This window comes from Pelobates fuscus, chromosome 2 (genome assembly GCF_036172605.1).
Source record: "Pelobates fuscus isolate aPelFus1 chromosome 2, aPelFus1.pri, whole genome shotgun sequence".
NCBI lineage: Eukaryota > Metazoa > Chordata > Amphibia > Anura > Pelobatidae > Pelobates > Pelobates fuscus.
Genome location: NC_086318.1, coordinates 428,500,997 through 428,527,059, shown reverse-complemented (window position 1 = coordinate 428,527,059; position 26,063 = coordinate 428,500,997). Strand labels below are relative to the sequence as shown.

At 39.8% G+C, this 26,063-nt stretch overlaps 1 protein-coding gene across 2 annotated transcripts in view; it reads right to left on the bottom strand.

Moving 5' to 3' along the window:
• XDH (xanthine dehydrogenase) overlaps positions 1-26,063 on the bottom strand; it is a 75,249-nt gene that overhangs the window by 15,729 nt on the left and 33,457 nt on the right. For both annotated transcript variants that reach the window (XM_063444072.1, XM_063444073.1), the window contains 14 exons: positions 25,007-25,158; positions 24,019-24,112; positions 23,421-23,530; positions 22,846-23,030; positions 21,398-21,572; positions 20,008-20,094; positions 18,841-19,010; positions 16,959-17,082; positions 16,313-16,432; positions 16,020-16,116; positions 14,295-14,419; positions 11,878-12,011; positions 7,444-7,531; positions 6,220-6,306 (listed from right to left, as the gene is read on the bottom strand). In XM_063444072.1, coding sequence (XP_063300142.1) covers positions 6,220-6,306; positions 7,444-7,531; positions 11,878-12,011; positions 14,295-14,419; positions 16,020-16,116; positions 16,313-16,432; positions 16,959-17,082; positions 18,841-19,010; positions 20,008-20,094; positions 21,398-21,572; positions 22,846-23,030; positions 23,421-23,530; positions 24,019-24,112; positions 25,007-25,158 — 1,748 coding nt within the window. The remainder of the gene's footprint in view (positions 1-6,219; positions 6,307-7,443; positions 7,532-11,877; positions 12,012-14,294; positions 14,420-16,019; positions 16,117-16,312; positions 16,433-16,958; positions 17,083-18,840; positions 19,011-20,007; positions 20,095-21,397; positions 21,573-22,845; positions 23,031-23,420; positions 23,531-24,018; positions 24,113-25,006; positions 25,159-26,063) is intronic.

The following is a 26,063-nucleotide window of genomic DNA, read 5'->3' as shown; positions in this document are numbered from 1 at the left end:
GTAAAACAATATGCCCAATGTATGACCTAGACACTATTTTGTGAAGTTACACTGCTGTAAAAGAGACGTAACAAGTTAAGGTTTTTAAGTGCAAATTTTCATGGAGGATTTTGATGCGTCCATGTCCCACTTTGGAGCACTTGAGCAGGCTACATACAGGGCTGGCGCGTCCATAAGGCGGCACAGGCGGCCGCCTTAGGGCGCACCGGCTCTGGGGGCGCAAAATTCCAGTGACCGGCAGGAGGGAAGTGCTCCCTCCTGCCTGGTCACCTCCTGGATCCCCGAAGCTGCTGGGAGGCGTGCGGCTGAAGTTGACTAGGAGGCGGCAAGGGAGCTCTCTGATCTCTCTGACCGGCTCCCTCGCGCGCCTTTTGCTGATGCCGCGGGAGCCGGAATATGACGTCATATTCCGGCTCCCGCGGCATCAGAAAACAGCCTGCGAGGGAGCTGGTCAGAGAGATCAGAGAGCTCCCTCGCCGCCTCCTAATCAACTTCAGCCGCACGCCTCCCAGCAGCCTCACTGGACCACCAATGAGAGACCTACGCCAGCACTCCAGGTAGGGAGGCTGGGTGGGACATTTAAATGTAATTTATTATTAATTACTTTATTAATTACTGTGTGTGTGCATGTGAGTGTGTGTCTGTCAGTGTGTGTGTAAATGTGTGTCTATGAGTTTGTGTGTGTGTGTGTGAGTGAGTGTGTCTGTCGGTGTGTGTGAGTGTGTATGTCAGTGTGTATGTGTGTCTGTGAGTTTGTGTGTGTGTGTGTGTGTGTGAGTGAGTGTGTGTGTGTCTGTCAGTATGTGTGTCTGTCAGTGTGTGTGTAAGTGTGTCTATGAGTTTGTGTGTGAGTGAGCGTGTCTGTCGGTGTGTGTGAGTATGTCAGAGTGTGTGCGCATGTGAGTATGGGTGTCTGTCAGTGTGTGTGTGTTCGAGTATGTGTCTGTGAGTTTGTGTGTGTGTATGTATTTTTCTGTATGCCTGTCTGTATGTATGTATCTGTATGACGGTATGCCTCTGTATGTATGTATGTATGTGTCCGTATGCCTGTATGTCTTGTACGTATGTTTCTGTATGTCTCTGTATGCATGTATGTAACTGGATGTATGTTTGTCTCTGAATGTCTGTATATATGTATCTGTATACATGTATGTAACTGTATGCCTTTATGTCTCTGTATGTACGTATGTGTGTGTCTGTGTGTCTCTGCATGCCTGTATGTCTTTGTATGCATGTTTCTGTATGTATGTATGTATGTGTCTGTATGATGGTATGCCTCTGTATGTATATATGTGTCTGTATAACGGTATGCCTCTGTATGTATGTATGTGTCTGTATGCCTGTCTATATGAATGTGTCTGTATGACGATATGTCTCTGTATGCATGCATGTATCTGTATGTGTGTATGTCTTTGTATGCCTGTATGTATGTATGTATGTATGTATGTGTCTGCATGCCTGTATGTCTCTGTATGTATGTTTCTTTATGTCTGTATGTATGTGCCTGAATGTCTTTGTATGTATGTTTCTGTATGCCTGTCTGTATGTATGTGTCTGTATGACGGTATGCCTCTGTATGCATGTATGTCTTTATATGCCTGCATGTCTCTGTATGCATGTATGTCTCTGCTTGTATGTCTCTGCTTGTATGTCTCTGACTATATGTGCCTGTATGTCTCTGTATGATTATTGCTGTCTTTGTATGACAGTGTATCTGTATGACTTTGACTGTGTGACTGAAAAATGATGCCTGTATGCCTGTGGCTTGGGAAGAAAGACACACAGGTGAAGATGCATTTTTTTTTTTTTTTAATGAGGGTTGGGGGCGCCAAAATGCATCTTCGCCTGTGTAACTAAAAATCCTAGCACCGGCCCTGGCTACATATTACAACTACACCATAAAGGCATACCATTTCTTAAAGAACACATCCTAGGGTATTTCAAAAGGCATATTTTGAACCTTAGCGTGGGATCATTTTTCCGCTAGCTTGTACCAAGTGTAATGGTAATAAGCGTTTTTTTGCCTTTTTGACACACAACGTAAATTTGCACAGTATATTTTGCAAATCGTATGTGTGCTACGACTGTATAATACTTCATATGTTGCTCAGCTATGTCAGCTGAGTACAGAAATACCCCTGTATGTACCTTTGCCTGGTATATGTGGACATTGGAGGGGCACATTTGGGACACAGCCATTCCAGTTCTTTTCAAACTTTAAATTTTTACACTGTGCCCTTGTCCCATTTTAGAGTATTTTACCAGGCTATATAATCCAAATACCCCATAAAGCCATACCATTTCTTAAAGAAGACATGCCAGGGTGTTTCAAAAGGCCTATTTTGAACCTTAGCGTGGGATAATTTTTCCGCTAGCTTGTACCAAGTGTAGTGGTAATAAGCATTTTTTCTGCCTTTTTGACACACAAAGTGAGTTTGCGCAGTATATTTTGCAAACCTTATGTGTACTACGACTGTATACTACTTCATATGTTGCTCAGCTATGTCGGCTGAGTACAGCAATACCTCCGTATGTACCTTTGCCAGGTATATGTGGACATTGAAGGGGCACATTTGAGACATACCATTTCTTAAAGAATACCATACCATTTCTTAAAGAAGACATCCCAGGGTAATTCAAAAGGCATATTTTGAACCTTAGCGTGGGATCATTTTTCCGCTAGCTTGTACCAAGCGTAGTGGTAATGAGCATTTTTTTTTTTTTAATTCTTTATTTTTGCGTGCAAGATATTACATGCTAGCCGTGTTGCCACAATAGCAGTCACAGGCTTATTGTCATCATACATGGTCATACATGGCATACAGAAGATCTGCACATTTTTATATTATTATTATTATAACAAGTAGATATGCAGTGCTCCAACATTATTCACCAAGTATATTGGCAGATCTAGCAATAGGAGCAGAGTATAACAAGCTTAGTTTGAATTTAAATGCAGCTTCACTAGTGTTTGTACCTCATAGTGGTAAATGGTTACAGGCTATGGTCGTGTGAATGTTTGGTCTCTATTGTGTCGTTTGGGCTGTATGGTTGTTCTTTATCTTAGTCTGCCACGGGTGCCAACGTGTGGTGTGTATGTTCGTGTGTCTGGTCTGCCGGGACTCCCCTAGATAGGTCTGTGGTCCATGTCAGTAGTCGTGGGGGTTGTCATGGCCTGTGTGTAATATGGTCGTCTGTGGTGTCGTGAGTCTGTCAAACGCTGTGTTGTGGTATGTGCGTTAGATGCTCTCTGGGTACTAATGGTGTTGCTCGGTTGTCAGGTAAGTCGATGGGTGTGTGGGGCTGCGAGTGCATTCTGCAAAAATGAATCAGCTCACAAGTGCTGGGTATAGTGTCCAGGGTTAGCCGATGCCTAGGCTTGGTAGTGGCGGGCGTAGGGGGCTGTAAGCGGTGTAGTAGCAAAGTTCTGGTAAACCCTCCTCAGGGCCCTGGACTGTCCTGGGGACCTGCAGCCGCGAACCGCCGGTGAGGGCTGCTTTCTTTCTTGTGTAGGGATTATCGATGATCCTGGCATGGGGTCTCCTTCTGTAGCATCGGATCTTCCGCACCTGTAGCTGGTGTGTCAGGGGTAATCCCACGGTTGACTTGCACTTGAATGGGCTAAATTTGTGACTGTGTGTGCACTGTGCAATTGAAGTGCCCGGGTGGGACCTCCACGTTTCCCGCTCTTTGTCTCTCCGCCTGTGTGTCATTGCCGGTGCTTGTAGCCGCTTGGGGAGGGTAGCTGGCGTGTCTCGGGGGCTTGCAAAGTTTGAATGTTTGTTCTGCCGTTTGGGTGCATGGACGTTCAGTGGTGGTTCGCTCTCTGCCTGCGCTTGTGGCTGCGTGGTGTCCGCCATTTTGGTGTGCGCCATCTGGGTCTTAGTTTGCGGGTTAGTTTGAGCTGGGGTCAGGCATTTGTCAGCATTGGTCGCCCGTGGGGACCGGGATATCCCCCGCCGGTCCAAATGGGGGGGGACAGCAGGACGCCGTTCGGAGAACCGGGGGAGCGGCCGTCTCACCCCGGCTCAAGCTCGTGTAGGCCCCAGACCTTGTTCGGGTTACTCCAGTGCCGTACCGGGTCAGAAGCAGTATCACCGTGTGCGCCCTCATCCTGTGAGTATAGTGAGCTTCGATTTGGAATGGTGGCTGCTGATGGCACGGAGTTGGCTCCGAATTTCTGGCCCAGATGCCAGAGCTCAGACGGGACACGTCTGATCTGTCCAGCGGTCAGGCTCCGCCCCGGTAATGAGCATTTTTAAATGTATTTTTTTACTTTGTAAAACCCGTTTTTAAATTTTTTTTTTACTTATTAAATGTTTTAACTTTTTTTACACTTTTAAATTTTTTCCTAAACTTTTCTTTTACCGTTAACCCCTAACTAGCAGTAAGCAGCACTAACCGTAAATACCCCATTTTCCCATAACTCCCCTCCCACCCTAGCTAGAAAAATATATAATTATAAAATATTTAAATTAATTCATTAAATAAATTGAAGCCCTGAGGGTTAAAAAAAATAAATAAAAGTTAATCCTCAGAGGTTAAAAAAAATTAGATCACAGTATAATACTGCGATCTGTATTTTGATCACTGTAGGCAGTGATCAACTGGAAGGGAAGGGGTTAATTTTTATTTAGACTGGGTAAAGGGGGTGGTATTTTTTTTTTTACTTAAACGTTACTAAAACATTTTAAAAAAACTTTTTAAAGCTTATTTTAAAACTTTTTTTAACGTTAACCCCTAGTTAGCCTAACACCAAATTCCCCAATTCCCCACTAACTTCCACCCATCCCAGCTAGCTAAATATATAATTTTTAAATATTTAAATCAATTAATAAAATAAAGTTAACACCTGAGGGTTAAAACAAATAATAATTAACCCTCAGGGGTTAAAAAAAAGAATCAGGTGACATTAAAATGTATACCCTGCCAATTGATCACTGTAGTCAGAGCGAGCACCGGTGCTGGGGCAGCCCGATCGGGTGCTCCCGGTCTGCCTCTAATACAGAGGCAGACCGGAGCACCGTTAACCCCACGATCGCGGCGATCTGGGGTTAACTTTAGTAAATGACGGAAATTTTCCGTCAACGGTCCTTAACTGAAGGACAAGGTTGACGGAAAATTTCCGTCCGCGGTCAGGAAGGGGTTAATATACATTGTTGCACTTTGTCTCTCTTTTATCATATTACATTGAGACTGAAAACAAAGCTGAAGATTGGGTAAGATATCTGAATAAAAGTACCATTCTGAAGGATCTCTATTTGGCATACAGAACTTGACAATAGGCAGAGCCTAACAAAGGTTCTGAGTCAGTTGCCAATCAAATTTACCCCAATACATTAGTAAAATTAACTCTTAAAGGACCACTATAGGCACCCAGAATTAACCCTTCCTGCTGTAAACATAGCAGTTTCAGAGAAATGCCTATGTTTACCTATGGGTTAATCCAGCCTCTAGTGGCTGTCTCAATGACAGCCACTAGAGGCGCTCCCTATGGACTGTCTGAATGCGCGCGGCTCCTGCCACGCATGCGCATTCAGCCGATGACGGGGAAAGGAGGCCGAGGGAACACGGCGGTGGAGAAAAGGTAAGTGTTTAACCCCTTCCTACCCCTAGAGCCCGGCGGGAGGGGGGCCCTGAGGGTGGGGGGGACCTAGAGACCCTATAGTGCCAGGAAAATGAGTATGTTTTCCTGGCACTATAGCGGTCCTTTAAAGTAGGATAAACAGCAGATATCATGGCTGAGTAAAACAAAATGGATGTTCCAGGTATCGAGATAAAGCAAGTGGAAAGTAGGGGAGTATAATAATTAAGGTGCAGGGAAGAAGATAAAACATGTCAGAACCACTTAAAGTTTTCTCTGTAGTTTAGTGATAACCATAAAGATAATAGATGGAAGAGTTGGTGGTCTCGAGGGAAAGATCTCTGTCACTTTACCAGACTGCAGTGATTCAGATATATGATGTCATATTATGAGGCCCACCGCGTATGACTTTATACCCTGGCACAGTGATATATCACAACTTTGTATATTTATGTCACATTCTGGTACCCACCACTGAGCGACATAACGAATTGGGTGAAGAGATGACTGTGATGACGTATCATTAGACAACCATGAAGTATGTGAACAGAGGGTCCATGGCTAAATGAAAATACCCCTCTAGTATTATCAGGACAGCTTTATAGCTACTAGGGTTATAACTCTGATAAGCTTACCGCTTCCGAGAGATCCAACGTGTTGCCAGCATTTGAGTAGAAAGATACCTCTAAAGCAGTCACTTTCCCACTTTTCATGAATCCAACCTGCAGCGATAGAAGTTTGGTTCAGAAATACAATGTCCATCACTTGGTGATATAATAAGGTGCTTTGGCTTGATGTGCTAAGCTGTGATAGGTTCAGGAAGTTTAATGATCGATATTAAAGAGTCTAGATACATAACCGAGAGAGAGACTTTACACATACATGCCTCCCAACTGTCCTGATTTTGTCAGGACAGCCCTGATTTGTCGGTCCTGTCCCACCATGCCAACTTAGCTTCCTGGTGTCTCGTTTTTAGGGACCCCAGGAAACTATCCTTCCAAGCATAGTGCAAGCACATCATTAATCGCTGGAGTGGGGAGGTACGCACATGTTAGTAAATTACATAAACACTGCACAGGCTTTTTCGATGGAGTGACTGTTAGCCTGGCGATTACTTACAAGGTTAGTCACCAAAGCAGGAATTCTACGAGAATTTAAAATTTAAGGTCAAAATAGCCAAATTGGAAAAAGTCAGCTGGGATTTCAGTTTTGCTACTTTGGCCTTAAATGTGAAATTCCCATTCAATTCTCACTTTACTGAATAACTAGTTAGCGAGGGCCAGAAGTGAGCATAGGAAGTAGAAGCCATGATGCAATATCTGGGTGAAATTAAAACAAAATAAAAATAAATTAAATAAATCCAGTTCCTTCTGAACTACAAATTCCTACCTGTTGGCTACCAAGAAATTGTTGAACCTAAAGTGCATTAAAGACTTGAAAGCCAAGCTTACATGAAAATTCAGATCTGCGTTTTAGACATCTTGTGTTTACAAATGGTTACCTTGTCAAAATATTAGCAAAATGAGATCATTGAACTAGTTTACAAAAAGGGATGAGAAATATCAATGCAATATCATGTCAGTTAATTTAGGGTTTTTTTGTTACAAATAGATGTTTCAGTTTTCAGATTTTTTTAGAACTTCCTTTTGAAGCAAAACGAAGGAAACAGTTATAAAAACACAACACATAGAGAAACAGGGCTACTTACTAAAGGGGGAATTGTCATGAATTCAGTGTGAATTTAAAATTTTTAGATAAAATAGCTGAACTAGAAGACTTGAAGAATATTTCATTTTAAGCTGAAATTCACTTTGAATTCCCAGTAATTCTCCCTTTAGTAACTAACGCTGTAAGCATACCTTATAGCGTCCGAGGTAGGGGTGTCGTCCACCCGTTATAAGCATGTCTTCATCTCGATCCAACATACATCTCACTGGCCGACCAGTCCTGTTTGAGATAAATACACAGACCTATAGAAATATCGCTCTTTACGCTAACCTGTCTAATTTAATAACATTATTTTATTTTTATTTTTTTATTATTATTTTTTTATATGACAGATTACAGCTAATACATTTGAGTTTTAATATTCCATAAGGAGCTATTACGTCACAGTTTAGTTACTTCTTGAACTCTAACCATAAACTTTTAGTAGGCAGATTCTAATAGCCATAATTACTCATAAAGCTAATTAACCCCTTAAGGACCAAACTTCTGGAATAAAAGGGAATCATGACGTGTCACACACGTCATGTGTCCTTAAGGGGTTAAAGGAACACTATAGTCCCCTAAATTACTTTAGCTAAATAAAGCAGTTTTAGTGTGTAGATCATTCCCCTGCAATTTCACTGCTCAATTCATTGTCATTTAGAAGTTAAATCACTTTGTTTCTGTTTATGCAGCTCTAGCCACACCTCCCCTGGCTATGATTGACAGAGCCTGCATGAAAAAAAAACTGGTTTCACTTTCAAACAGATGTAATTTACCTTAAATAATTGTATCTCAATCTCTAAATTGAACTTTAATCACATACAGGGGCTCTTGCAGGGTCTAGCAAGCTATTAACATAGCAGGGGATAAGAAAATCTTAATTAAACAGAACTTGCAATAAAGAAAGCCTAAATAGGGCTCTCTTTACAGGAAGTGTTTATGGAAGGCTGTGCAAGTCACATGCAGGGAGGTGTGACTAGGGTTCATAAACAAAGGGATTTAACTCCTAAATGGCAGAGGATTGAGCAGTGAGGCTGCAGGGGCATGTTCTATACACCAAAACTGCTTCATTAAGCTAAAGTTGTTCAGGTGACTATAGTGTCCCTTTAAACAACTAAAAGAACACACAAAAAACTAACAAACACAAACAAAAAAACAAAAACAAAAAGGGAGAAAATTTTATGCTTTGGGGGTTTACTAAATGGTAATAGGCATGTTAGAAGAAAAAAAGAAAAGCCCCAATTATACTGAAGTAATGAGTTTATGCGCCGCACATCGGCTTCTTATTAAGCACCATAATAAGCAATTCATTCCCCTGGTTCTATACAATATAGCAAAAAGAGCCCAAACAGGATTCAATAAATATACAACATAATCTGTGTTAACAGGCGCTTAAAACAAATTCCAAAATAAGGTGCTCTTAGTGCAGCAGCTCTCACACAAAAATAGGAACTCTCCAATCCTATTATAGTACAATCCAGTAAATCCACTATATACACAACCAATATGTGATAGTGAGAGTGTGTAGCGCTTAGTAATAATCACTTATTTCTTAAGGGTGTGTAAGGTGTCTGGGTAGTATTGGATTCGTTTGTTGTATGTTCCTCAAAAAAGAACAGAAAGAAAACAGGGGAAATTCGCCCTGGTGTTGAAATCCTTATAACTTTTGATATTAAAATAAAGGTGAAGGTATTCTTCTCACCTGAATAAGAGCCTGTAACCTGGCTCTAAGTGTGCTGGCCCGTGAGTCCTTTTAAGGGATGACTCTTTCCTCCTTTCAGCAGGATAGAAGATGTACCAGATGCATGTAATTCAATAAAGATTTATTCATACGAACATTTGGCACAGCTTTTTGGTTTGCTTTTTGGTGGAGATGATATAATGACTTTTAATGTATTTGGTAATGACTAATAATTTATATCTCTTTATCTATGTTTTTAAAATGCTCTAATATGAGCATATTATCCAAATAAAGGAAGAATATGGACTTTAATGAGGACATTACTAAGGACATACTATTGCCAGCACCTTGCCCTCTAACAAAATGGCGAAATCACCTTCTGCATATGTGGAAACCTAACAAACGAATCTACATCACAGGAAATTATGCCAGACCCCACGTGACCGGGAGGGAGGCATCATCGAACAGTGGGATGGATAGAGACTATTCAGATTCCCGGAAGTGACGTCACGCGCTCGATTATACGTGCGTGCGCGATGACGTCACCAATAAGGGATAGAACACTTTCAGCTGAATTTCTTCACACTCCCCCATGAGAACGTCCGTGATTGGTTGGAATGCGGTCTGTTTCCTCCAATCCGGACGGAAGGAGGGATATTTAACTAGAACAAACCAGGATGGAAGTTACCAATTGAGAAAGCCGAGAGAGATCGGCGAAACGCGTTTTGGACAGCTATCAGGACATTGTATGTATTTTAAATGATTTTAAATGTTCGTATGAATAAATCTTTATTGAATTACATGCATCTGGTACATCTTCTATCCTGCTGAAAGGGGGAAAGAGTCATCCCTTAAAAGGACTCACGGGCCAGCACACTTAGAGCCAGGTTACAGGCTCTTATTCAGGTGAGAAGAATACCTTCACCTTTATTTTAATATCAAAAGTTATAAGGATTTCAACACCAGGGCGAATTTCCCCTGTTTTCTTTCTGTTCTTTTTTGAGGAACATACAACAAACGAATCCAATACTACCCAGACACCTTACACACCCTTAAGAAATTGCTGGGGAGTAAGTGATTATTACTAAGCGCTACACACTCTCACTACCACATATTTGTGTATATAGTGGATTTACAGGATTCAATAAAGTTAAGTTAAGTTAGGACGTAGGAAACTATGTTACGTTAAATGAGATATATTGAGTTTCAATCATATTGAATTTCAGTTACTGCATGGCGGAGGAGCATCCAACTTAAAATAAAACAATTAGATATGTTGAATATATGTCATATGATGCCTCGTTTCATTAGCCAATGATTTAATCTTTGGTTTCCATTTTTTCTTATTATTGTTAGAGTTAGGGTAGGGTTAGAGTTAGGGTAGGGTTAGGGTTAGAGTAGGGTTAGGGGTAGGGTTAGAGTTAGTGTTAGGGTAGGGTTGGGTTAGGGGTAGAGTAGATAGGGTTAGGGTTAGAGTAGAATTAGGGGTAGGGTTAGGGTAAGGTTAAGGTTAGGATTAAGGTAGGGTTAGGTACCCGGACTGGCACCACAACCACTCACACATCTATAGGGCTCCCAGTGCCAGGAATTAGCTTATTGGTATATCATTCATGTAATTTTCCCTACCTCTCTTGTTTTGCCACTTTTCAGAAATCTGAAGCACTTGGGCACTTCCGAAAATTCGGCACTTCGGCAATTCGGTAATTCAGCAATTCGGGACTTTGGCAATTAAGAAGCATCCGAATGTCCGACTTGCCGAAATTCGCCCGAATTTACATTCGGAATGAAACTAATTGCACATGTCTACTGATAATCTCCACCGCCATGAAGCAACCTCATTATACCCAAACCTAAAGAAAACTCATTTAATTGAGCTCCAAAAAAAACATTAATATTACTGTATGAAATACACTTACTAAACAACAACAACAACAAAAACAAACCACAAAAAACAAAAAAGATAGGAAAAGAGTTATTTGAGGTGGTGCAAGACTTGTCAGGATCAGAAATCTGAGCACCTCTCGAGGCTTTAGTGGCATTTAGAAGAAATTAGATAACCTCTCGAGCCTTGTAATAAAAATAAGACAAAAAAAGATAACAGCAAAACAGAAAGCAATGCTACATAGACACAATGGTTAGCTAATCCACTGTGTATTCTCCAATATCAAGGTCCCAAAGACCAAAAAAATTTATTTTTTTTAAAATCACATTATTTTAAGTTGCACTACGACAGTGGATGGCAACAAGCATCTAATTGTGAACGTGCAAGAAGATCCATGAGAGAATCTGCGGTCTCACAAGATCTTCCTTTGATCCCCTCTTGTGCATCAGCCATCACTGGGCGGCCTCCGAGGGTACATGAGTTAGACAGGAGCTCCGGAACCATGGATTTGCTTAGCCCCATTTACCATCCCTATGTGAAGAATAAAGAGGGTGGCCAAACAGGTAACCTGCCAAGGGCCCCTTGGGATCATAATCGTGCTCTGCACAGAGTATAGCGGTGATACCTGACAATTAAAGGTGTGAGCAGATGAAGGCAGACTGGAGAGGGAAATGGTTGTTTCCTTCATAACAAGAAAGAGGAGCATCAAGTGACAATACTACTGAATTAATTATATATATATATATTTTTACAAGAAAAAAAACTCTTGTGCAAAGTACTTCATTTGCTGCAATTAGCATCGAAACAGAATTGGTTGGTTTCTCCATATCCAGCACTTTGTCCGGAATCCCCCTAGTGTTTTTACAACTATTACCCGCTGAATCGTTATAAAAATCAACAGCAGGCCCTTTAAATTAAGGAGGATGTGGATGTAATTCCTTAGAATTCCTTGAATGAATCTATTCTAGCACTTTAAAGTTGAGATATTCAGTTTAAAGATAGCAAAGTGTTATGGCTTACGTGTGCGCAGCCACAGCCGCTGCAGTTGATAGAATGGTACTCCGGGACTCCTTTCCTCCAAACCCTCCACCCATTCTCTTAACTCGAACCACAATCCTACTGGACGGGACGCCAATGGCATCTGCAGCAAACGACTAATATTTGGGAAGAAACACAATTTGTAATTGGTATTTATTAATTAGAATTAAGTAAAAAATGTAATTAATTATTTATTCAACTAACAATTATAACCATCCCCGTCCAGAGCTCTTTATGAAGATTAATGATTATGTACAAATGACCATTTACAGACAGAACAACGAGAAAAGATGAATATTAGACATGCAGGTATGGAATGAATAGAGGTCAAGACGGTAGCCAAGAGAACAAGAGAAATGTATCTCTGAAGAGGATAAATTGAGGAAATACTATGTAGGTTTTGAACAATTAAAGGGACACTGTAGGAACCCAGACCACTTCAGCTAGTTGAAATAGTCTGGGTGCTGTGACCCTTTTGCACTTAGTACTGCAATGTAAAACAATGTCTAACAGACAGCCAGTAGAGGGCTTCTGGAATCCAAACTGACTTTTGGTCCGTTATCTGACGCTGGACGTCCTCACGGACCTCCAGTGACAGATTCTTTCCCCATAGAAAAGCATTGAATTGCCGGGCATTCGCATTAGGTCTCCCCCCTGGCCTTTGCTCTGTTTATGAGCAACTAGTCAATGGGTATTCGGGCTTTAAAAGTAAAACTTTGTAGTAATATTTTTTGGGAAAGTCAGATCAAATCCACTTAGACCCCACCTAATCTACCCCTTTACACTTCACCCTATATTTTTATTTAATTCATCCACTTTACTGCTTTCCGGGTATTTACTATCTCATCTGCAAAGTAATATTCATGCTATTTTTTATATTTTAATATAATATCTATGCTTTCATATACCATCTTACTATATTTTTAATTTATGACTATTCAAATTTTTCAGAAATCCTTTGCCTGCCTTTCCCATTCCCCCTTCCTGGCAGCTATCTTTACGCACCTTTTGTCAGACTGTCAATCATCTGACCCAATGCTCAAATGACAGAAAATGCTGTAGGCAGAAAGATCCACATGGTTTTGAAATGCAATGGATGATTACAAGAATTGTAAGCATCGGGTCAGATAACTGACAATCTGACCAAAGGTCCGTAAAAGTGGCTGTCCAATGTGAACCAAGTGAGAAAAAGGGATTTCTTCAAAAATACCAATTTACAAGAATTAGAAAAACATCCTCCCTTTGTGTTTCTTACTCCCCCCAGCCTCTGTGTCTCCTTCTTTCCCAGACCCTTTGTGTCTTTTACTCTTACCAGCTTATTTGTGTGTTTCTTTTTAAACCACCAGCCCGTCTACTCCCCTCAGCCCCTCTGTGTCTCTTTTTCCTCTTCTCCAGCACCTCCAGCCGAGGCGAGCAGACAGCAGTACAGGAGCTTCAGTTTTCTGTACCCAGCCAGACTGACAGGAAGTGCTTTCTCAGTGTCTGCCGGGTACAGAAATAAGAAGTTCCTGTACCGCAGTGCGCGCTGCTCCGCTCGGCCACATTACACAGAGTGCCTGGCAGGAGGGAGTGCTGTATGCCCACCTCCTGCCGGTCACTCCAATCTAGCAGCCCCCAGGCTGGTGCGCCCTAAGGTGGCCGCTTGTACCGCCTTATAGATGCGCCGGCCCTGCCCCCACCCACCGCTCATGGGTGGGGGCCAAAGGGGACACGATAGGTACCCCCCTTTGTTACTTAGGGTCCCCCACCCGCTGCTCATGGGTGGGGCCGAAGGAGGGGGAGACAATAGCACTGCTCCCTGCTGCTTCTATTTTCACATATTACAAGGAGGGAGTAACGAGCCGATAGCTCCCTCCTTGTAATAAACTAAACAAACTTAAATGAAAAGGTAATGCATTCGACATTTGCCCTTTCGTTTTGTATGTAATTCGTATGTAGGACTTTCGTTTATGTTATAGTAAATGAATATGAAAAAGTAAAAAAATTCGGACTAAATCATATTCGTCCGATAACAAATGCACGTCTAGTTTCTATGTATGTATGCTTGTGTGATATAAAATGTATGTTTCTATGTGTGTGTTTCCTTCAGTGTTAGGTGTTTGTTTCTGTATGTGTATATGTTTTGTTTTTCAGTATTTGCGTGTGTGTGTGTGTGTGTTTGAGTAAGTGTATATGTTTGTGTGATTTAGCATGTCTTTCTGTGGTTGAGTAGTTGTGTTGTACATGTGTGTTTTTGAGTGTTTGAGTTTGTGTGTAACTATGCATGCTGTGTGTGTGTTTCTGTGTATATTCATATATATGTGTGTTAGAATTTGTGTAATTCTTTTTGTACGTGAATATATGTGTATATGTACGTACATGTGCTGCCACACAGAAACATGGAACTGATAGTTTTTCACCTGTGTCTTGGTTGTATTCTGCGTTGAGACAAATAGCTCCATTTCCCCGTCCTCTCCTTTGGGCACTGCGATAGTACAGTTTGTTTCTAGGTAGAAGTGTTCTTGGCCCCCGATATAAATCTCACCTATAAAACCAAACATCACACAGATACGACTAAGTGGGAGGTGAAGTAAGAGGGAAAAAAACCTTATTTGACTTAATACCCTGTGACTCTTGCAGGTTTATTTACTAAGTAAGACTTACTAAAAATCCCAAGTGATTTCAAAATGAATTTCAAATGTAAGTCAAAAGTAGCCAAAATAGGGGCATACCTGGCTTGGAGAATTTTCCCAGGTTGGCTACTTTTACCTTATATTTTAAATCCACCTTGAATTCAATTCACATTCACAATAACCGTATCTGATAATCTTTGGATGGCTGAGGAACATGTGAGTTTTAGCCCATGGCTAAATCTGACGCTTCCCATCATTTCTATGAGTTATTTAGTAACTAAACAGACTAAAACCAAACTAATACTGAAGAGTGTCAGCAAATTTGGCAAAAATCATACAAGGCACTTTGGATGATATCCCCAAAAATCCCATTACCCAAATTGGGAGCCTAACTTTGAATAAACCCCAAACTGAAACAAGGTATGGAGCGGGTGGCCCAATTAGTCCCACTCAGACAGTGAAGAATGACAGTAGTCTATCCTACCTTCTAGAAAATGAAAGAATAAAGGATAGTACATGTATTACCAGTCCTTAGAGCGTTCTGGCTTACCAGTACCTCGAGAGAGGCCAAGTTACAGAAAATGCAAAACAAGGGAGAATGCGTACATTATCTCTCTATATTCAGAGCAAGAACAAAACATGCCGTGATTATTGCCTCGAGTTAATATTTTTGGATTAAGCTTTTCAAATGATTTAAGGATTTTGGATAAACTTTTAAAATAATTTTTCGAAATGTTACAATAAAAAAAAATAAAAAAATATATATATTAAAAATACCAAATATATTTTTTTAAATACTAATTAATCTAAAAACGCTTATAAAAAAAAAAATCTAAATCCAGGCCTATATACCCTCCTTGTACCCCAATAAGTAATATATGCCAATCCCACCACTAAGCAGATTCTGAGGATGGCCTGATGCTGACAGTGCTCCTGTCGCACGCTATATCTTGGGGAGCTGCTGAATTTCCCTGTCACTAACAATTCCGTTCCTCTCAAATACCATGCCCTGGGCTGCCCCTAGCAGATGGTAAGGATACAAAGGCTCCAATAGTCTGCACCTGTTTTTTTTTTTTATTACAAGGAAAATGTTATAGATGATAATGTAATATTCATATATACTTAGAGGCAAGGTTTACTATTTATTGTTGGCATGTGGGAGCTGTCTCAAAATAAAAATATAGAGCATGTGGACTTTAACGTGGACCTGCCATGATCTGGGTTTTGTTTGTTTTTGTCTTTGTTTTGTTTTTCTGGTACATCAGAGGCTCTTTATGCAGATGGGCTTCTCGATGACCTCTGATTGGCTAGCATCAGATGTCTTTACATAAAAAGTCTACTTTTACGAACAAAAAGAGAAGTTGCTCAGGGCATCTAGTCACAGGCAGAATATTATTCCAAAAATCCTGAAGCAAAGTCTAGGAATTAATTAAAAGAATGTAATTACATTATAAAAAATATAGCAGGATTCTACATAGTGAATACAACAAGGTGATTAGCTGCTATCTTCACCTTCGTGGATATGATCAGCTTCCTGAAATCCACACTGGAGGTCTCCGTTTCCCATCTGCTTGATTGGCTGATAATAGGATTCCTTTTCAATCGCTTGCTAGAGGATCGAGATATTGTAAGACTTTAAAAGTGTGCATATAAAAAAGTATATCTACATGAAGAAGGTTACTGTAGCAGATAACTGGTACTACGTTTTATGGTAAGCTTAATTATTTATCACTGTGAAATTGAACTTTTAGAACAGAATCATGATAAACAGACTCTACAACATACTGTCTGTGCAAAGAATGTACCTGTATAGTTATAATAGATGGGAGGTCTTCATATAAAACCTTCACCGCCTTCGCTGCCCTCTGTGCGTTCATCTGAGTGTCGGCGACCACTCCACCTATAATGTGTCCAACACAGGTCACCTGCATGAACAACCAAAGGAAAGCATTGGAACGGAACTTGCAAGGTATCCAATGACACAATACTAAATACTATAACAACCAGAGGGGCAGGACTCTAGGGCAAAAGGGAATCAACATAAACTGCTGATAACACAGAACATTCATACAAAACATTTTTCAAACTGTAAAAAAAGCAAATTAAGTCGTGCTCTGCATTAATTCTCTACTGTGGGGCAGACTGAACCCTCTGCCAGGCGATAGTAGGGATGGTCAAAGGAGGGAACATTAAGGCAAGATCTCCCTGAAAGACGTCAGATACCCACGTGGGGTTACCACACCTTGAGGTACCATGGACAAGGGCACTAAGCATGGGGCGCTGGAGAAATTTGTCTTGAACCCTATGAGTGTACTACCACCCCTTTAAGTATTAAAGTTTGAAACTTTGGGCGTGGGGTACTGAAAATTTTAGTCATAACTTTTCATAAAAATAGTAACGTTCCCATGTCGTGATACATTGTATAAAATTACAATTATGTCCTGTACCTACCACACCATCGGCAAATACAGTCTCATCATGTCCAATTCCAGTGATATTGCTCCCAGTAACGTCTTTAGCAAACAGCAGGCGGACAACCCCCGGAGAATGCTCGGCTTCAGCTGTGTCAATGGAGCTTTATGGGAAGAATGATTGCAATAAATGACAATTAGCTGCCAATAACGCTGCAGATCATCAATGTGACTTACTCTTGGATTCACTTATTGGTTTTCCAACAAAGTAACTGTAGCGGGCCTGCTAGCAACCCGGCCGCTTGTCCCTGCTCAGCCACGTCCTTCCCAAGAAGGGAGTCAGTTATAATACAGAAAGACCCATTTCCCACCCAGTAACCTGGGGGTACAACAACAATTTTATTGGCCACATTCAGCTTTATACTTTTCCCCGTGCAAGGGGTTGATCACACACAAAGACAATGTCCCCTCCCAGGGTCCTCCTCCTTCCAGGGGTAGTGTAATGGATCCGAATCCCCAGTCCCTTTCTCCCCTGTTCCCGCCACTCAGTGTCCCCTCCCAGGGCCCCCCTCTCAGGGGTCTACTAACGGAAATGGAACTGCAGTCCCTTTGTCTCCTGTTCACGCCACCCATCCTCAGGGTTTCCTACCTCCGGTGACCAGGGGGTCTTCATCCCATGAGCCTCTGTACCTGGGAGCCCCAGCATGGGAAAGCTTCTCCTCCTGGACTCCCAGTTACAGAAAGCCCGCCAAACCGCCTTTGTCCCCAAAGGGTGTCCCCACCAATCTCAGGGACCCCTGAGAATGGTAACCGCCATGAACAGCCTCCGTTCGCGGGGTCCCTGGGTGAAACCAGGCAAGGGAAGCATCTCCTTTCGGGACACGAATGCTCCCCCTGTCCACCGCCCGTCTATACGAATGGCAGCCACATAGGGGAGCACTCATTAATTACTTCCCTTGTGGTTTCACACTTATTTTGCAAGTTGCCAACATTCTAATTAATTGGTGTGAGCATTCCAAAGGGCACTGGGGAGGTCCTCGTTCTGGAACCGAACGAGGTGGTAAGCAATTCACGAATACTCCCCATACTGGACGGCGTTCGTACAACGAACAGGCCGCCACTCAGGGGAAGCACGCGCCGAGGCTTTTCTTGCGGTTTGTGGTTTCGACACCTCATTACTAGGTGCGAACATTCTAAACCAACATTCTAAATGAGTTATCGGGGTGGTCCCCGTTTGGGAGGTGAATGCATTCCCTTCGTGTAGGACCTCCCTTCGTGTAATAAATACTTTATTACACATGGAAAATTGATTTTTAAAGGGAAACTATAGGCAATGTTTTCAATGCAGGTTAATCTTCCTAACTGCCACTAGAGGCGCTTCCCACTGTGAGGACCGAGTTAGACTCAATTCTCCCAACTCACCTCCTCTGATGCTTCTCACAGAGAGTACTTGAGTGGAGGAGTGTGGCACTCACTGCGCAAGTACTTCTCATCCTCAATGCTACTCAATGAGAAGCATTGGTTTGGATGAGAATAGGAGGAGTTAGCGTGCCATTGTGGGAGGCTGACAGGGTGTCTGCAATGCCAGTGTCTCTGGACTGGGGACAAGATAAGTAAAATATATGCAAATGGGATTTTTAGACATACAAGCTGGTGGACAAAGGTCAAGGTAATAAAAAAAGACTCATAGTCGCAAAAAAACAAATATTATTTTCGAGACTATAGGTTCTGTTTAAACTTATTGTAGGTTAAACAATCTCAGTTTGTGAATACTTCTTGACATTGTAGCACTGTCAGACAACATGCCTCAATCAACGCATGTGTTATTACAATATACCCTGTGTAATACGAATCTGTACATTCATTAGTAAATCAGTCAGTAGACATTGAATGTCAGCACATTTCAGTCTCGGGACCCTTACATGATCTTAGCGTGTGCTTTGGTGCTCAGTATCAGGCCTAAGTAGAGTTCGTTTTCATAGTGGGGAATATCCTCACAATAGACAGCCTCTCCTGTCGCCTGTTTCAATGCTGAAAGATGCATCAACGGACGTCCCACAAAATCCTCCGAGGCCTGTCCTTCCGGAACATCCTACATGGGAAAAAAGATCTTTTTAGAGAATGTTTTTTTTTTAAAGTTGAGTAAGTTCTCCACTCCATTCCTAACAGTAAAACCTGTCAGACCTATATTTTATTAAAATATAAATATAAGAGAGCTCATTTAGAAACTCATAATTGCAAAAAAATAATAAGATACTTAGGCAGAATGCACAGCTCATTGAAAAGCAAGTAGGACAATGTATACTAGGAGTGATGAGTAGTTGAGGTTTTCACATCAATTATTGAAATATTCTAAACTACAGAAAGCAAAGGTAGTGGCCTAAATTTTAAATAGAATAAAAAGGATGGATGTGTGGAACTCATTTCATTTCTGGTCACTTAAATTAATATTCCTTATAAATGTAACTAGTCAGTTGGAGACAGAAAATGCCATTATGGATCTCTACCAGTTTAGAAAGTGTCCCTACTGATGATTGCATTATTTAATCACATATTATTATTATTTATATGCCACCATATACCACATTATTCGAAAAGCTTATACAAATATCGTAAAAATGTATGGGAAGATTTATAAAGCCCTTTTATATTAATGAGAGCCATAGTTGATCCAGAAAGCCTTCTTTGAAAATGTTTGAAGAAGTAAAATGTGTCTAATATGTGTGAAAGGCTGTGAAGATGTTTAGAAGTATTTAAAATGATGGCACACGCTGTTTAAGGTGTTGCTGTGAAGTTTTGTCGATGTATAAGATGTAGCTATTTAGTTTGTCCGGATGAATGGTCTCCCCATTATTTATTTCATATAACTATATATAATTGTATGAATGGAACAAAATATATATTTTTTCGGTTGTTTTTTTCCCCCAAAAAAATAATATTTGAAATGAATATTCTAGCAAAAAAAATAAAAAATACACTGTTATACCAAGCTCTATACAAATAAGCCCAAATGTTCAGCCACTGTTTCTAATATAAGTGCACATGTTTTTTTTTCCATTAACATAAAGAGTTTGCATACACTTTCCTACCTGATACAGCTGTACACCGGTTGGGTATGGTTGGTGGAACAGTTCGATAGCACTTTCATATTTCTGAGGAATTTTCTCAACATCGATCTGAGTGATGAAGAAAGACAGAATTAATAGTAAACAATAAATACGGTAGGTTTAATTGGGTAAATGTTGTTCCATATTAAATAATATATTCACTGGATGTGACTTCTGAAACGTGTTTTTTTTACTTATTTATAAAAAAAATAACTAATTTTAAAAAATGGTACATATTCCATCAAAAAGAATTGACCTTAGCCACCGGGAAGAGAAGGGGTATACAGTGGCTCTGACTTGTCCCCCCAATCCTAGCACTGGGTATTTCTGTCGAAGTAGCCTGCTTTAAAAACCCAGGTTTCCAGGTGCAGGGTATTATCCTGTTCTGGCTTTTTATTATTAAATGTTTTGTTTTTTTCCTGTGCTGACAATTTTCATAATTTCATGATTATTAATTGGCTCAGAGCAGGAGTAATATAACGCTTTAATATAAGCATTTTACTGGATACTGTGTAATACATTATGTGCGATATGCTTTAACCCTTTCAGTGCCAAGATTGCTTTTGAATACACTGGTCATATCTCTGGCACTCAAACAGTTATTCACGAAAGTGAGAATTCGAAGTGAGTTTCAAATTAAGGCCAAATTAGCCATGCTGGAAGCCACAGATGTCTTAACAGGAGAATGCTACCAGGTCAGATATGTTTACCGTGAATTTGAAAGTCACTGTAAATTATCTTTGATTAATCCTGAAAGTGTTAAAGAAATAAAGTAATAATTCTGTTTTTACATTTTGACAGCCATTTTGTATAATGTTGCATGATCAGAATTTCTTTGTGAATAGAGTCCGCATCAGCGCCACTTCCACATACTCATCCACATGAGAAAAATGCTTTCTACCAGCAAATAGAGGCTGCCAATCACTTGGAAAACAGAGCTCGGGGATAGGATTCGGGCGAAAGAAGTTTGAAACAAAAATGAAAAAGGAACGTAAAGGAAAAATTAAAGGGACACGATGCATTGACAAAGGGATTACTCCAAAATGTTTGTTGTTTGTCCTTTTAATAAATGGTAGTAGCACTGTGTTGGGTGCACACAGCAACTATTTGCACTGCCTCTATTTTTTCCATTTTGTTCTTTGGAAAAATTTAAGGAAAGGAACGGAAAATTCAATCAATCAATCAAATTCATGTAATTTTGCTGCCTGGAATCATTTTAATTCCACCTATTCACTATTATTACGTTTTGAAAAGGTAAGTATTACCAATAAAATGTGCACAGTAATGCGATTATAATGCATCATGTTGATACAGTAAGTTCTGATTCCTAAGAGTTGATGTAACTACTAAAGTAACTGGATCCACTACTCACAGTCCCTTTTACATCCAGTGCCAGTTTCTTCAGTACAGTGAGGTAGAACTTAAAGAAGAAGCTAAGGGTGAGAGTGTGACGGAACTCCACCATGCCACCAGGAGCACTGGGGGAGAGAGACATCTCCTTGGCGAGAGACTGGCAGGCATCCTGCAGCAAGCAGTCATCCCACTCCCTGCAAGAAGGAGAACCGTTAGAAATAAGCAAGGTTCTAATAATCGGAGTGAATTTACGAGAACAATATTTTCAACAACAAAAAGAATGTTTCAGAACTGGGGCTGATTCACTAGTGAAATGAAAACCTACAGAGCTATTATCTAAAACGAGAATTCAAGGTGGCTACAAAGTGAATTTCAAATGTAAGGCCAAAGTAGCTCTTCTGGAAGCATTGCAGATTTCCCCAGTTCAGCTCCTTTGGCCTTACATTCGAAATTCACTTAGATTTTGCCTACAGTTCTTCCTTCAGTGAATAAACCTGCAAGTTTAGAATGTAGGCTAAAAGAGCGGAATTGGAAAAACTCTTCATTCAGCTACAGTCATCGTTTGGTTATTTCAATTTCGAAATTTAGTTTTCGGTTCCCCACGATTGAGTATAGTGAGTAAATCTTTTTGTCTAATAATTCAACAACAAAATTGTAACTGTCCAATTCACCTTGTGAGCCAATCTCTATTTGTTTCAGATTGCAATGAATTTAACCCTATCTATTTCTACAAAAAGATTATTTTCAATTTGCTATATAAAGTCCAAATTAGTCTTTTAACATAACATGGCGATAGAAAAATAATATCAAAACATGTATTTGAAGCAAGGGGTGCAGTGCTAGAAAATAAACATGTAAAAAAACGGCAATTGTTCTTACATACAGTAACAAAAATAGTATTTATTATAGGTATTTGTAAAGGCCTATAAGGCATTACTAGGAGTAGAGCTTACTAAAATGGCTAACATAATGTAAAAATAATGTCTGCGTTTTAGCGTAATGTATAAAGGAAATACAGTTAAATCATATATCTCTCCAAGAAAAAAATATTTAAAACTGTTATAGCAATATTTATCACTCACTGGAATGTTTTGCAATGCTAACAATGGAATGGTACAGTCTGTACTTCTCCACCTCCCTGACAGTAGGAATGACATGACCACTAAAAACCTCCTTTACTGTTTTGAAGCAAGGATTGAGCCGACATTTTCTGAATATCTTAGGGCATTAGATCAATGACTATGGGCTACAGGCACAAAAAATGTATTCCTCAACAGGCTGCTATTCATTACTAGAGTATACATTATGGTGCATAAGGCTTTTTGGACTGAATTTAATTTTGCTAAATACTTGGAATAAACACGAATAGTCGATTTCTGGGAGTGGTTTATTATGGTATAAACATTGAATCCATTGCTCCCATTCTTTACGTTTCCATTTCCTTTTTATGGACCATTGGCATCCTACCTTCCAACCAGTTCCTTGCAAGTGTTTTGTGCCAGGACAGTGACAGGAGCCATCCCTCCATAGCTCAACTGAATCTCCTCAACACGATGACTGTCAGCATTGAAAAGGACTCTCATTCCACTGGTGACGATGGCTATGTCATCATCGCGTCGTGTAGCTTGTTTGAAAGCTGAGAAATATTCCCACTGTGGAATTTACACATGTTAAAAACATGGTTTATAAAAAATTGGCCAAAAAAAGGGTAATGCCAATAAATCTGAGGTTCTAAGATTGCATTGTTGTTTCTTATCTTTAATCTAATATTCTATTACATTTTGCAAATTAAGACATAACACTATTTGCGCCATTTAGTGGCACTAGGAGAACACTAATCACTAATATTACTATTATTATAATTATCATAAATGTAGAAAGTAAATTCGTTTTCACTCTTGTTGTTACAGTTGTTTGACATGGCACTAAAACTGCACCTACACCCCATTCCCATGATCCTTTACTCTTCACTAGCGAATGCTAATGGAACATGCGCAGTAGTTCAGGAACTGTTAAAATGTAAGACTAGAGCAGGTGTCTACCTTTTTCGAATATGGAATCTCAATGGCGAGTAGAATTTCCTGAGGTTTTAACATGGTTTTTCTATAGCCCGTATAAAAGTTTTCATCCATACAGACAGTCCTTTTACTTTCTGTAAATATAAATCGCAGTGAGACATCTAAAGCCTAAAATCTCAATACATGTCTACACAAACAAATTTAAAATGATAAAAGTAAACTATTAAAATGAAAATTAACTCTGATAAAATGTGCCGAAGATAAAAAGGAACACCTACTACAGTTATCTGTTATTCATTATGTCCTATCTGTTAAAATGTTCTTTTTAATCTCTCACTAGATTTTTTTTTGCCACATGATGAATCAGAATCATGTGAATAACTGGCATTTATTGTCAAAACTGCAAACTTTGTACTAACAACTACAAATCACATCACAGAGCAAAGATTCCTGGCGTAGTTTACAAACTCGGATTTAGAAAATCATTATTGGAATGTAGGAACTTGTGATTATAGAGTTAGTTACTTGGCAGCGGCAAATGGGAACATTTTTGAGGAACTGGAAGTTATTTATCTGGAGCTGCAGATAAATAACACTTTTGTCGCTTTTTAATGATCCGTACCATGACTGATTAGATGCAGTTTGCTTCCACTCGCCATAAAAACAGGGTTGAGATCAGAAATCGGGCTTGCTGTCATTATATTTCCCCCCACGGCCTGGAAAAGATTACAGGACAATCAGTAAGTACAATTAGCACATGGGGAGAGGTAAAGGGACATATTCACTAAACAAAGTTCTGACAGGTTGACAATCTAACTGAGAAATGCAACAGAAAAAACACCGTGGGAAAAAAATAGCGGAGGTTCTGGACGGAAATGACACCTATTGAAACATCATGGAGATAATGCATAAAAAAATACAGAATCTGATAAAAAAAAAGGTTAAAAAAAAATGTATTTCCTTATCCCAGGGTTTTTCAATAAAGTGAGATTTAAAAATACATTTCAAACTTTAACCCAGACTAGGCAAACTGAAAGCATAAATGACTTACAGGGTTATTCAATAAGTGAAAATCATTGGGAATTCAATTTGAATTTAAGCTTTGAAGCCAGAGTAGCCAGACTGAGAGCAAAGCTGAACTGGGGAATTTTTCCAATTTTGCTACTTTGGCCTTTGAATTCCTGACAATTATCACTTTAGTGAATAATTCTAATAGAAAATTTTCCAATCTGGCTTTTTTTACCTTACACAAAGACATTTTCAATTATTTATTATTATTATTATTATTCATTTTCATTATTTAACTCTATAGACTGTCTACATTTTGTGTTTGAAAACTTAAAATAAATTGAAGATGTCTGACAATACATAAAAGGCAGTCATAAATAAATGGAAAACCTAAAATTCGCATTGAGAAGCTCATCCCAGAAAATTCGCATTGAGAAGCTCATCCCAGAAAATTCGCATTGAGAAGCTCGTCCCAATAGGAGTCCAGGTGACAGAAGATGTCATCTGTGAGTTGACGTGTGTGAGAATGTCAACAGATATTTTGTAACAGAATTGTCTAATGTGCTTGTATGTATTTCGTTCATGTTTTCTGTGACCCTTACGGCAACATTACGGATCTGCTCTCCAGCAAACCACCTCAGTTGTTCCAAGACCGCTTTGAAGACTTCTGTTTTATATGCGGGGAGTTCCGATACGGCTTTCTTAAGAGTGTCACCCATAGTGGTCAAACTGCAGGCTGCTCCAAAATAAATACCTGATAAAAAAAAAAGAGGTGATAATGTTTAAATGAAACCTAAATGAATTGATTAAATAAATGTTTGTGTTAACACAAGCTTTACGGACTGCAATCTATCCTTATCTGAAAGGTGCCCGTACCTGTGAGCATGCAGGTAAATACATTTATAACAATAATAGCCAATGGAGTGGAATTAATACGTCTCGACCAACAAATTACTCGATTTAATATTTGTGTATAAGCTTTTCAAATTATTTTATATTCATGGATAAACTTTTAACATGATTTTTTTCAAAATATTATATATCTAACAATATATAAAAATATATTTTTAATTATTAAGTCATTTTAAAAGTTTATCCAAAACGATTAAATCGAGGCCAAAATGTTCAAACATCGTAATTAGTATCTCCTTTTCAAGTTCCGAATGGATATTAATCTAGATTTACAGTTAAGGGACACTCCAGACACCCAGACTACTTCTGCCCATTGGAGTGGTCTAGGTGCCAACTCCCACTACCCTTAACCCTGCAAGTGTAATTATTGCAGTTTTTATAAATAATTATAAATAAAAATAAAAATGTAAATAATTATAAAAAAATAATAATAATTACCTTGCAGAGTTAAGTCCTCCTCTAGTGGCTGTTCTTAGAACACGAAAAGTTTTTTAAGCAACGCTGGGCGTCCCCACATTGAATAATGCTTTCCTATGGGGAGGTGTAATGCCCGGGCGCATGCGCATTAGGTCTTAACACCTTCAGCAACATGGGATGGGGGGTGGGAGGGGGGCATTGCAGGGTCCTGCAGTGCCAGGAGCACTAATATGTTTTCCTGGCATTGGAGAGTCCCTTTAGTCTGATACATGTGATGAACACATTCAAAAACATTATCAACCCTCAGATCCATTGTATTTTACTCTCCGA